The 12,493-nt window shown below is 41.2% G+C and overlaps 1 protein-coding gene across 2 annotated transcripts; it reads right to left on the reverse strand.

Annotated features, from left to right (window-relative positions):
* Positions 1–9,079: 9,079 nt before the first annotated feature.
* Positions 9,080–11,786, reverse strand: RB195_025399 (uncharacterized protein; the record flags this gene model as incomplete). 2 transcript variants are annotated; one of them, XM_064213522.1, is made up of 4 exons in its annotated part: positions 9,080–9,231; positions 9,339–10,351; positions 10,484–10,858; positions 10,915–11,786. In XM_064213522.1, 4 exons carry the CDS (start codon positions 11,784–11,786, stop codon positions 9,080–9,082), a joined length of 2,412 nt encoding a protein of 803 aa, XP_064069402.1. The 2 variants fall into 2 exon arrangements, with proteins under 2 accessions (XP_064069402.1, XP_064069403.1); XM_064213521.1 differs by lacking the exon at positions 9,080–9,231 and having other exon boundaries at positions 9,283–10,351.
* Positions 11,787–12,493: the final 707 nt, after the last annotated feature.

A 12,493-nucleotide genomic window follows, 5' to 3' on the forward strand; every position in this document is an offset into this window, starting at 1 on the left:
TTTCCCAGCAAACACACGCGGAGTTATAATAGATGTTCTAACACTGACGCATGTGCTCTTCTTAAATGGCGACGATACAATTCCTAGAGAAGTTCATGTGCGCACAGTTTCCTGAATATTCTCATGTGTGTACGTTAAAGTTCACACAATCCAACGGCGTTTGAAGCATATTCCGGTGTACGATAAGAAAAGAATCCTATCGAGGCAAAGGCTTCAAAAATTTTCAAGAAACAGGACATGATAGGAGTTCGGAGCAAAAGATGAGATTATTTTTCAATAATGTTTGTCAGTGTGTGCTCTTTTTGGGGTCATAATAATATACTGGAAGAAAGGAAAATAACATGATAATATGTTTCACGATGGGACAAACAAGCGTTTTCGAATGCTCTTAAAGGAACTGGATCATGAAAATTACGATGTTGGGGCCTATGTGGGCAAGCATAGGGTTCAGGATTACGACTATGAGTGTGGCCTCGTTCATTTTCCTCTGATCGTCCTAGGAAGGCACTTGTTCCCAAGAGATAAGTAAAAACGGGGCACCTCTATGCACCCGCCGTATCTACAAGCGAGCGGTCGAAGTTCAATGGGGTCTCCTTAGCTTCCTATTCAAGTAAGACGATTGTATAGGCTGCTAAGGGAACGTAAGAGTGCGCAAAGGGGTGCAAATTCGAATGTGAATCGTAGGAAAAATCGCCAATTTTCAGGACGATGCGGGGGGAGGGGGAATTGAGTGGGGCCACTCTCATATTCGTAATGTACATTATACATTAATGTACATTATACATTAATGTACATTATACATTAATGTACATTATACATTAATGTACATTATACATTAATAATTAATAATTCTAATGTGAATCGTAGAAAAAATCGCCAATTTTCAGGACGATGCGGGGGGAGGGGGAATTGAGTGGGGCCACTCTCATATTCGTAATGTACATTATACATTAATGTACATTATACATTAATGTACATTATACATTAATGTACATTATACATTAATAATTAATAATTCTAATGTGAATCGTAGAAAAAATCGCCAATTTTCAGGACGATGCGGGGGGAGGGGGAATTGAGTGGGGCCACTCTCATATTCGTAATGTACATTATACATTAATGTACATTATACATTAATGTACATTATACATTAATGTACATTATACATTAATGTACATTATACATTAATGTACATTATACATTAATAATTAATAATTCTAATGTGAATCGTAGAAAAAATCGCCAATTTTCAGGACGATGCGGGGGGAGGGGGAATTGAGTGGGGCCACTCTCATATTCGTAATGCACATTATACATTAATGTACATTATACATTAATAATTAATAATTCCCCCCTCCCCCCGCATCGTCCTGAAAATTGGCGATTTTTCCTACGATTCACATTAGAATTTGCACCCCTTTGCGCACTCTTGCGTTCCCTCAGCAGCCTATACAATCGTCTTACTTGAATAGGAAATGCCTTTCTAGGACGATCAGAGGAAAATGAACGAGGCCACACACATAGTCGTAATCTACACCTTGAACTCTATATTTGCCCACCATTTCCATCATCAGTTTTCTGACAGGCTGCCTTTAGCTGAAAAAAGCGTTTTCTTTAACACCTTAGGTGGCTATGATCTGAGGGACACCACCACTTAACCTACAGGTTTATCTGGCAGCTGTACTGTGCGAAGCTGTAATGAAATAAAAGCTTAGAATGTCTTCGAACATGTGTTTTCGGCTCTTCGTTCTGAAGGTTTACTAGTGTTCTCCTAGTTCCCTGACGAAATTCCTAGTTCGAAACGACGTGGTTATGATGTCGTTGTCGAGACATCGGAACACTGATGACTAACACGAGAGTTTTAAAAACGCTGAATCGATCAGATCCATCCATTAAAAATGCTCCATTGAAACATTCGTTCTTGACTGTAAACTCTAGCACAGAATATGCAGTGCGTCAACGTCAAAGTCAACGATAACATCATTCGATGACATCACGCCATAAGCAACCGTCCTCTACAATCCATCACAGGTGTGTTAACCAAGTGAAGTGATTTCGTCGGAGACAAGATTTCATTTTAGTCGACCAAATTTCGCACAGTTTTTGTAGACGGAAAGGGCAGAAATGACTAATTTGTTCCCTCAAGTATGTTGAAGAAATTGTCTGTCCAAGCATTGAAATTTTTCAAAATTTTCTCAAAAGAAAAATCCTTAAAGAGAGTGGAATTTTCAGGTTAGGTTTGGTGGGTATCGTTATTATCCCTTTGTTTTGATAAAGCACTCTTTTTCTCCAAATCAAAAGTTGTTTTATTTTTTAAAATTTATTTCCTTTGATTAAGTAGAGGAAATTACTCTTCTTAATTGCTGTCCACGCAGTAACGCTTAGTTGGAATTGGAGATAGATCGTGATTTAATGTGTATGAACTTTTAAAAAGGCTTTCTCTAAACTAGCAAAGAAGTATAAGCACATGGGTAGAACATCAGCAAGGATAAACAAGAAAACGTGAAACATTCTGGATATATTACAAATGCAAAACTTCTTTTAAACTGTTGCAGTGTTTCTGTAAGAATGGAAGAAATTCTAGTGTGGAAACTATGCACAATATGATAGGATAAAGTGTCTGGCATTAATCAATCCGCCTGGGAAGCGCCGTCACGTTCACACTCAAAATCGTTTGAGGTTTACGAACGTAAAACTGGCCTATGCATTGACTTGCGGGGGCCAGCCGATGTGTCAAGTTAGTGTTTTTATCCTCCCAGACAAGTCTGGTGCCAATTTATCTACCCCGGAGGGATGAATCGCTTGGTTGCGACTGGGACCGTCTCAAACCATTGATCGATCTTGCAGTCATAGTCGGACCTCTTGGCGAGTGTGCTATACCCGCTCTATGTATACTACTACATATACAAGTTCACTAACTATGATATAACACTTTTCCGGGTACAGACGAGGTAGATTGATTGTCCATACTACATAAAACTGTTAAAGGTTCAATCCTAAGTCTTTGGAGAGTTTTGTTTATATACAAACACGGATTTCTTCCTCATCCTAGTTATATCGCGATGAACGGAACAAAAGGTTAGTTACTTGACGTAGACATTTCTTGTAAATAACAATCGATTCCTGGCAGATTACTGCGATCTCCAATTCTATCTCGTTTATTATTCTGCATATTCTAAGTGCAGAAATTGCAGCTGTTTTTGGCGAATGGAGAAAAGGGAGACAGTGGTTGCGCTTTAGATCAAAACAAACAACCTGTCTCTTTTTGTGGAAATTTGAATCAGTGTCATAGAGGTTCCTTTCCATGATCTGGAAACGCTCTTAAGAAATATTCCCCAAATATCTAAAGGCTCAGATAACTAATTATGTTCGGCTATAATTTGTGATGGTGTTGATCGTATTTATGAATAGCGTTGAAGATAAGTAGCGGTGAGTTCATTATCTGGAACTTGACGCTTTCACCTCTCTTTTCTTCAGAAGTCTCACCGTGCTTGGAACACTAGTGAAAGGGTGTAGCAGCGCCAAATGATCTGAAGCTGTGTGCAATCGTGTAAACACAAGACACTGACTAGCTATCGCTCATTTAGTTGCATCAGGTAGCTTTGACACAACAGTAAGTAAGTGACTATATGTGTGGGATTTTCGAAATTCACTAGAGAAAAAATAGTCTAAAAAGAGTTCCCATATATCTTACGTTAGGACCACCGCAACAAGAAGAAAAAAACTAATTCTTCATTATAATATTTGAAATTCTATTATTCCGCAGTGTTTCATGTTTTGTGACTCTAACAAAGCAAAGAATAACGTCCACTGCGCTGATCAGTCTCTATGGTGATGCATTTGACTTCAACTTGGAATTCTTTCAAGGTTTATGAACGCGCCTGCACCCTTAAAATGACTTGCGGAGGCAAGACGATGGTTCACCTTTATTTTTATTTATCCTCCCAGGCAAGTCTGGCACCAGTCCATCGAAGCCAAAGGGCGAAAATAGCGAAAAATCAAAGCGTTGCGGTGGTGCAAAAGCTGTTATTTCAGAGCGATAAGTTGTAATTCTAGCTTTGGTAATAATGAAAACTGTTGTAATCGCTTATTCATGACAACTTTCCTCGATTATGTGCAGTACTACACCACATATTTTCTGTATATCACGCCTTTCTATCACTGACTTTTTAACTACAAAATTCTTTCGTTATTTTGGTAGCGCTGCGGGGCGAACTCAAAGGAGAACATCAAAATGTAGAGGAAAAACATCGTTCTCACCAGGGATTTGCTGTCTCTCTGATGTTACCATTCTCTTTATTGCTTTTTTTTCCACGTAACGTTCTTATATTCCACAGAAGTTCTGAATATCTGAGCAATGACTGGTGATACATCATTTTTATTTAATGATTTTGATGAATATTTTTTCGACATTACTTGGCTTAATGGACACTTTCGTTACTTTAGAAAATCAAATTCCTGGAACCGTTTTGCCGTAGCATGTATCAATACAGATTTGTTTCTAAAGGAAAAAAAGTAGTGCACAAGAGATATCGGATGAGAAGAGGGGAATGAAGATAATAATATCGGTGATGAAGAGCAACATGAATGAAGTGAGAAGACAAAGTAAGAACCGACATTTTGCTAGGACATACCAACATGTAAGCAAAGGAAAATAAGAAGAAAAGATCGCCCACTAAGCGTATTGTTGTCGATGTCGCAGTTGGACCATCCACATATTCCAAGATAACAAGAGTTGTAGTAGCTGTACCGCAAATAATACACACAATCATAACCAACCACCAAAATGCTTTCATTACTGGGGTTTCGCTCAGTAGAGCCTACGATTGAAAGAATCCCCATTGAAGTCTACAGGATTATTCTGAATCTTTAAACCTGGCTAAGCCCGTGTATTTCTCCTGTCCAAGGTGGTGGATCATTCAAATGGCAACTGCATTGTTTTTGCGGTTCTGGAAAATGCATGTGGACCTGCAATGGATATGAAAAGTCTGTTGCACATTAATATCTAAGTTAATAAATGATTTATATACCCGAACACTTTTGAGAATAGAAGAAATAGTAGGCATTGTTATTGATAATCAAGTGCACGTTACGGCAATACTTACCATGGACAACATGAATCTAATCGGCTATTCAGATAGGTAATATGAGAAGTTATACACCTGTACCTACGGCTTAGTGCGATGAAGAAAGGGAAAGAGAGGAAGAGGGGTGCAAATGAACAGTTAAACCCACCACAAGACATAAAATCAACAAAATTTTGCACATTCCAAGAAAAAAATTATTGAATTGCTGTTTATTTATTTATTTATTCAATATGATTATACAGAATTAGATTTATTTCGTTTTATGTTATTTTCTTTCATTGGGCATAAGTTCTAATTTGGATATACATCTACAGGTTTAAATTAATTAAACTAGACTGCGCAATTTGGAGACAAAAAACGAAATGAGAGCTTAAATCTTCGAATTCGCCTTAAAGGCATCACCCCACGAATCTGAGGTGGTGCAGATTTCAAGTGGAGTATTTTTATAACGGACAGTAGATTATGGAGAGGAGGGCGATCCCGTCCATTTTTTCCTAATTGCCGGAAAAAACAGCCCGGAAGATGCGGCGCCGCACAAGGACGCGCTCCAGTCGAACTCCTTGTAGGGAAAAGTGCGCTAGAATGCCCGAAACCGTGTCTTCTGGGCCGCTTTTGCGGCAATTAGGAAGAAATGGACGGAATCACTCTCCCCCTCCCCATAATCTACTATGCCGTATACGAATACTCCACCTGAAATTCGTACCATTTCAGATTCGTGGAGTGATGCCTTTAACCAAGGAGATGATCCCAGTATTCTCTGTTTTTAGCCTTGATTCCTCGATATACTATTAAAAAACTTGATCAATTTCATCGCAACCTCTTTCTTCCAAATAATTTTTTCCTTATTCTTAAATATCTGCAAATGTTGCCAGACAGCACTGGTAGTACACATTTCTATTAGTTGTGTCAATACGTTTTCGTAGAATGATATGACGTGATGTGCTCCAAATTTTGTTGTACGTCATTTTTTCTCAAAAGGAGCATTTCCGTAGGAATATATGTAGTCGGGTCAAAACGAAATGATGCTTAGTGCAGTTGCGCAAGCGGCTGGGATCGAAGTGGCGCGGTGAAGCTTCCGGCTAGGATCATCGTGAACTGCAGCGCTGAGTGGTGCTAATGAGAGTCACACCCAGGGTCAAGCGTATAGTTGGGAAAAATCCCCCCTAAAAACGACCCCCTCGCCGACCTTCCCAAAAACGACCCCCTCGTCTCGTTCCTACCAGTATAGCTGCCCACACAGCAATCAAAATTTGCGTATAATTGAAAGGATTTAAAAAACAAATAAGCGCCTAATAAATAAATTAAAATAATACGACATAATAATAAATAATAAATTTAAAAAAACAGTAATGCTACAAGTAAAACAAAATATATATTGTAATACAGCGATATTAATAGAATAAATAATAACTAGAAATTATATGTTATATCCTTCAGCTATATTTGCTCGAATTAGTACGAGGTACGCTACTGCAACAATTAGAAGTGTGCCAGTACATATGTAGACATATAATTTGAAAAAAAGAGTGATCTCTCAATGTGTATGTGGCAACACAATTGTACTGTTTGACAATGATAAAGGGATGACCAGAAGTTCGATCCCCGCCGGAGCCATTATTTTTGCAAAACGAAAAAACAGCTGGAGAAGAAGGAGAACACGTTTTAAAACAACTTTCACACCATTTCCAATTATTAACAAACAATTTTACTCATCGACTTTGTAATGAACGGATGAGAGTTCGATCCCCGCCGGAATCTAGATTTTTGCAAAACCGGGAAAAATCACTGAGGAGAACATTTCACCGGCAGCTTTTTTGAAATTGTATTCAGAGCACTGTTTGCCACATACAAGTGTTATACAGAGGTCATTTCAGCGATTAGAACCAGGCCTTAGTTGGAAATTACTGCTGGACAGGTCGGATTTTGTTAGCTTAAAATAAACGTGAATAACGCACTAACGAAGAGACGTAGGAAGATAAAGGTGGCTGCTTCTGTAGAGGAAGATTTGCGCTATGAAACGGTTAAGGAATCTTGTCAAGGGACCCTCTGGAAAAGTTTAGAAATTTAGCATTTTTCTCAACTTTTTCTGAACTAACTTTTTTGAGAACGAATCTACCCGTGAAAAGGTAAAAACCAATTATGATAGCACAAATCTCCCTCTACACCACTCCTCAAACCAAATTCCTATTTATAATTTATGAGCTGAGTTATGGAAATTTGTTTGAAGTCATACAGGTTTTGACGCGTTGCCGAAAATCTGAGATTTCGCTCTTTTTCTCGTTGGGAGGATACGGTAGCGCCATTGAAAAATTTGATTCCATATTTGGATAGAGCATCAAAGAAAACCCTTGCTGCAAATTTTTGTCTCTGTAGGTGTTCTGGTTCTCTCAAAAGCTAGTTGAGAAAACTCAAAAATTTGAGGCAAAAATTGGGATTTTTCTCAACTAGGTTTCAAAAAGACTAAGAAAGCTAGAGGCACCAGGCTTTGCAGAAATATAGAAGAAATCTCTCTCCACAGATCGCAGCCAGCTTTATTGCATGAAATTAACATTGAGCGTATGAGCGTAAATATTCAGAAACTCGTGGAGCCTACTTTGTACTAATTTTAACCCTAATTGCGCCTGTAGATGTCTTTTTTTCGCTCAGTAGCAGCATCAAAATTGCTATTTCGAGTGAAGGTAAGAAATTCGTCACTGTCGGCTGAGAAATGTGCTCTTTAAATTCTTTTACGCTAAATGCAAAAATGGCGCCTTTGGAAGGGATTGATACCCGACCGTCACAATAATAAACACGCTGTATCGCGGTGAGCCTTCCAATCACAATAGGGGATGTAAGCATCAGCAGTTATTTCAACAGGATGTAATAGCCAATTTACAGATGTCCTTATCGAAGTCTTTGTAAACGCACATAAATAAGCGGTCGGTAGGGAAAGGTCATGCATAATGCACTTTATCTGCACTACACTTACCAACTTGAGCCAGCGTACTTGCTTTCATTGCAGCTATGCTTCTACTTTTACTTAGTGGCTTTTACACTTGTGTTAGCTTCTGAAGATCTCGTTTGTCATCAAGTTTGTCATCCGTTCCTAAGGGAATTTTCGACGCTACGTTTATGTGCAACTGCGGATCTTCAATATATTGAATTGGCTGTAACGGAAGAGTACCGAAACACTATTCAAGCTATGAAGATTGTCTCCTTTGGTCTCTTAGTACTCAATACGAAGTCACCTCTGGTTAGTTTCATTTCTTTCATATAAATTAATAATACACAATTTTGTAGTGATTAGACTTGATGGGTTTGACAACAAGTCGATTTTTTGAAGGCATCAAAACTTTTAGGTAGTTAATTGCATTTAAAATAATTGGTTTTCTATTTTACCACCTCCACAACATTATCACGTTATTTATTATGCATCACATTTATTCAAGATTTCAATTGTTTGTGCTAATTCAAAAGTAACCGAGAGGCTTGTTTATAGAAGTCTTGTTGTTTTAGAAAGGATGCTATTGCCACTGGTACGTTTCCTTTGTCTACGAGCTTCTTCTTCCTCATACACACGACATATGATTTTCCACGGTTTGTGCCACCGAAGCGACTCCGACGTCATCAAGCATAAGTTAGAACAGCAAAGAAATGCTAAGTCGTCCATCTTCAAGATTGGCTCAAAAAGTGCAGTAGTTTCATTACCAGAATAATGAAGAATAAATTTTTTAAAAATCATTTTGTGGTTTACGTACCCTCTTTTTAGCTTAACTATTTATGCTACAATAGTCTTCCTCAACCGCAACCGCGAGTCTTCTTCAATCGTTTTTTTTTCCATTAACGTTTTTTCTTCCTTGAGACAATTCTTTCATTTTTTAGTCGCAGATATCGGGGCCTGAAAAAAAAACTTTAGAATATGTTTCAGTTGTGAATATATTCTGATATGCAGTGAAAACATGCCAATCACTTCTGATCCTTCTTCAGGTTACAGCACTTACTTACTTAGATACTTAGATACTTAGATGGCCCGTCTTCACTGGACGTGCGGGCTCCAGCATCTCTTCCACTCGTTTCGTTCCCTCGCCATTGTCATCCAAGATGTTCTCAAGCTTCGTGAGTGAAGTTGACAAGGTCCTTGAGCCGTATCCAGCTGAGCTCTCACCTGGTCCATCAGTGTAGCGAACACGTCACCCCATCTCGTTGGCGGTCTCCCTCAGTGGCGTTTAGCGTCACTTGGGATCCACTGTAGCGTTCTTTTAGTCCATCTACCGGCGACTCTTCTCATGATGTGACCGGCCCATCCATGTTCTGCTTTTGATACGTATTCTGCAGGGTCGCGAAGACGGGACATTCCTCTTAAGTCGGAGCTACGAAGATCGGCAAGGTGTTGTGTGCGTAGGTTAAACTTCAGGAGACATCTCTCAAGGGCTCTGTGGGTAGTACGTAGCTTAGTAGACGTGGCCGCGGTGTCTGCCCACGTCTCCGCTGCGTAACAGAGCGCTGGAAAGAGTGTTGAGTCGAACAAATGGGCACGAAGATCTTGGTCCGTCAGTTGGTCCGTAGCTTCCCTGACGGCTGCGAGTGCTGCCAGCGCTGCTCTCATCCTTCTATTCAGCACTTCCTTCAAGTCGTTTTCCATGTTCATAGAACGTCCGAGATATACGTATGACGGAGTTTCCACGATTAGGGAGCCTTCAAGTTGTACTCCTCCGTCCTCGCAGTGGGCGTTCTTCATGAACTGTGTCTTCTTTCTGTTTATTCGTAGTCCTATTCTCTTCCCTGCTTTGTTCAATTCGTTGAGCATCGTTTCTGCTTCATTGGTACTGCTCGAAAAGAGAACGATGTCGTCCGCGAAACGAAGGTTCGAGAGAAATCTTCCATCAACACGTATGCCCCTTTCTTTCCACAAAAGTGATTTCATTATCCATTGCAATGCAACCATGAACAGCTTCCGCGATATAGTATCGCCTTGTCGTACTCCATTTCTAATAGGTATGGTGAGAAGGCGGTGGAAAAGCGGTATCCTAGTCGTGCATCGTTCGTAGCAATTGGCTAATGTCCTCACATACGAGGCGTCTACACCTTGATCGACCAGCGCTGACAGTATTGCATTCGTTTCTACGCTGTCAAAGGCTTTCTCATAGTCGACGAAGGTTAAAACAAGGGGCAGGCGGTATTTCCGGCAAACCTTTATGACCCTCAACACGGTCTGGATGTGGTCCAAGCAGCTGAACCCCTGGCGGAATCCAGCTTGTTCTTGAGGAAGGGCTTCATCCAACGTCCTAGATATGCGTGTGAGGATGATCTTGGTAAATATTTTGTACAACACGCTCAACAAGCATATCGGACGGTAGTTCCGAAAGTCCTTTCGGTCACCTTTCTTACGGATAAGAACGGTTCGCGAGGTCTTTCACTGGTCTGGGATCCTCTCTTTCTGAAGATAGGATGTCATGTGCGCTGCTAAGATTACATGAAGCGGATGGCCGCCAGCCAGAAGAAAGTCTGCTGATATAAAATCAGGTCCGGAGGCTGTGCCAGGCTTCATGCTCTTGATAGCGACTCGTACTTCTGAAGGGAGAATCCGTGGTGGAGCTTCGGATGATTGGGCTTGACACAGGAGTTGATGAACGCAAAAGGTTTCCCTAATGATTTCCATCTCACGATGAGAAGACGTGCGAGTCCCGTCTTCGCTCAGCAAGGTTGCTAGCGGAATATTATATTCGCGGAGATCCCTGCGGCACTTCTTTAGACTCGTTCTTCTTTGTGCTGCTTCTAGAATCTTCTTCTGCCTGTACTTCAAAAGATCTTCCTGCAACGCTTTTCTGCAGCTAGTTTTGCTAATAACCGCTCAATATGCGATGCATTCGGATCAAGCCTCAAAGCCTTTCTTCTTTCCAACAATTCCTTGGTGGTCTTCGAAATTCGATTCACGTTTGTCGTGCGCGGCTTCGAGGCACGTTCGGCGCAGGCTCGTAATCCTCTGAGCAGTATCTCGTAGTTTGGGTCCTCCTCGATGTGCCAGTCACCTTGGGACAAGGAGTCCTCGAGTACGCAATCGTCGTAGACGACTTCTTTTCTCCTTCGTTGCCGATAGCAGATGTTCTTTTCTATCGTGTGGCTAAGTCGTATTTTTTCACGAAGGAGACGGTGATCAGAACCACTACAAAAGGATGGTACTACTGAGACGTCAAGTAGACACCACCTCCGGTTGGTGAGTATATGGTCGATCTCCGCACGAGTCGCGCCATTGGGCGATTCCCATGTCCACCGACGATGATCTTTTTTCATGAAAAGAGAGTTCCCATGAAAGAGGCGAGCGGCGTACAACAGCCCGGCGAGACGATTGCCATTTTCATTCCGGTCCCCTAGTCCAAATCTTCCAATCCTGTATTCCTCTTCTGTGGCCTTTCCTAGTTTTGCGTTTAAGCCTCCGACAACAAATTTGTAGAAGGACTTCTCGTTGCGGATCAATTCCTCCAGTTCCTCGTAAAACGCGACCAATTCGGATTCATCAGCTGCTGATGTTGGTGAATAGTAAATGATGATACTGATGGGAATTTGGCGCAGATGACGGAGACGAAGAATGGCCAGACGAGGTGACAGGATCTCGTGAGAATCGACGAGATGGACGACAGATGGGTGCACAACGAAACCAACACCGCCTACATTTCGCGACGGAACCTTCTCTCCACAAATGACGGGTGTACCGTCATTCATCTGTCATACGTCGCTCCTTCTGCACTTGGTTTCCTGCAGAGCAATCACGTGAAATTTGATACGCTCTGCAGCTCCGAGAAGGGCATACAGGTCAGCGTCTGTGGGAACTGTTCTCGCGTTGTAAGTACACAGTCTGAGACAGTCTCCATGGCGAGTCGTGCGTGTGTCGCCTTGGTCCAGAATCTCACCGGTCGCCATACCGTCCGACGTCTGAGACGGCAGGGCCCAGTGTGCAGAGTACTGAGGCAGTTACAGCACTACGTCTGAAAAAAGCAGTTTTCACATCTGTTTTTCTGCTGAATGTAATCGTGCTCCATCCTGTCCAGTAATCCAGAAAAGGTGTCAGGAATAGCTTTGGTTGCACCGGTCCCCAGCACGATGCAACTTGGTAGGCGATACAATGCAAGCAATTCCGTCGATGTCCAAGGTCCACCATCCAACTTAGGTAACCTAACTACGCAGCAGACACTCACCAACCTCCACAATCAAAGAGGCGTGGCGGATTACCATTACTCTACTACCCAAAATAAGTTACATCGTAGTAGGCATCAATGGCTGTTTCACATGTTTTTTTCTTCTTTTTCTGGACTACCGGGAAGAATTGAGAAACACAATCATTATCGTAAAAATATACTCTTGCTATCGTCCAATCATGGTGAGATCATAAAATCATAAAATTCATTGTACGCTGCCCTCAGTATTTATGA

The sequence above is a fragment of the Necator americanus genome, chromosome X (assembly GCF_031761385.1).
Source record: "Necator americanus strain Aroian chromosome X, whole genome shotgun sequence".
In the NCBI taxonomy this organism is placed as follows: Eukaryota; Metazoa; Nematoda; class Chromadorea; order Rhabditida; family Ancylostomatidae; genus Necator; species Necator americanus.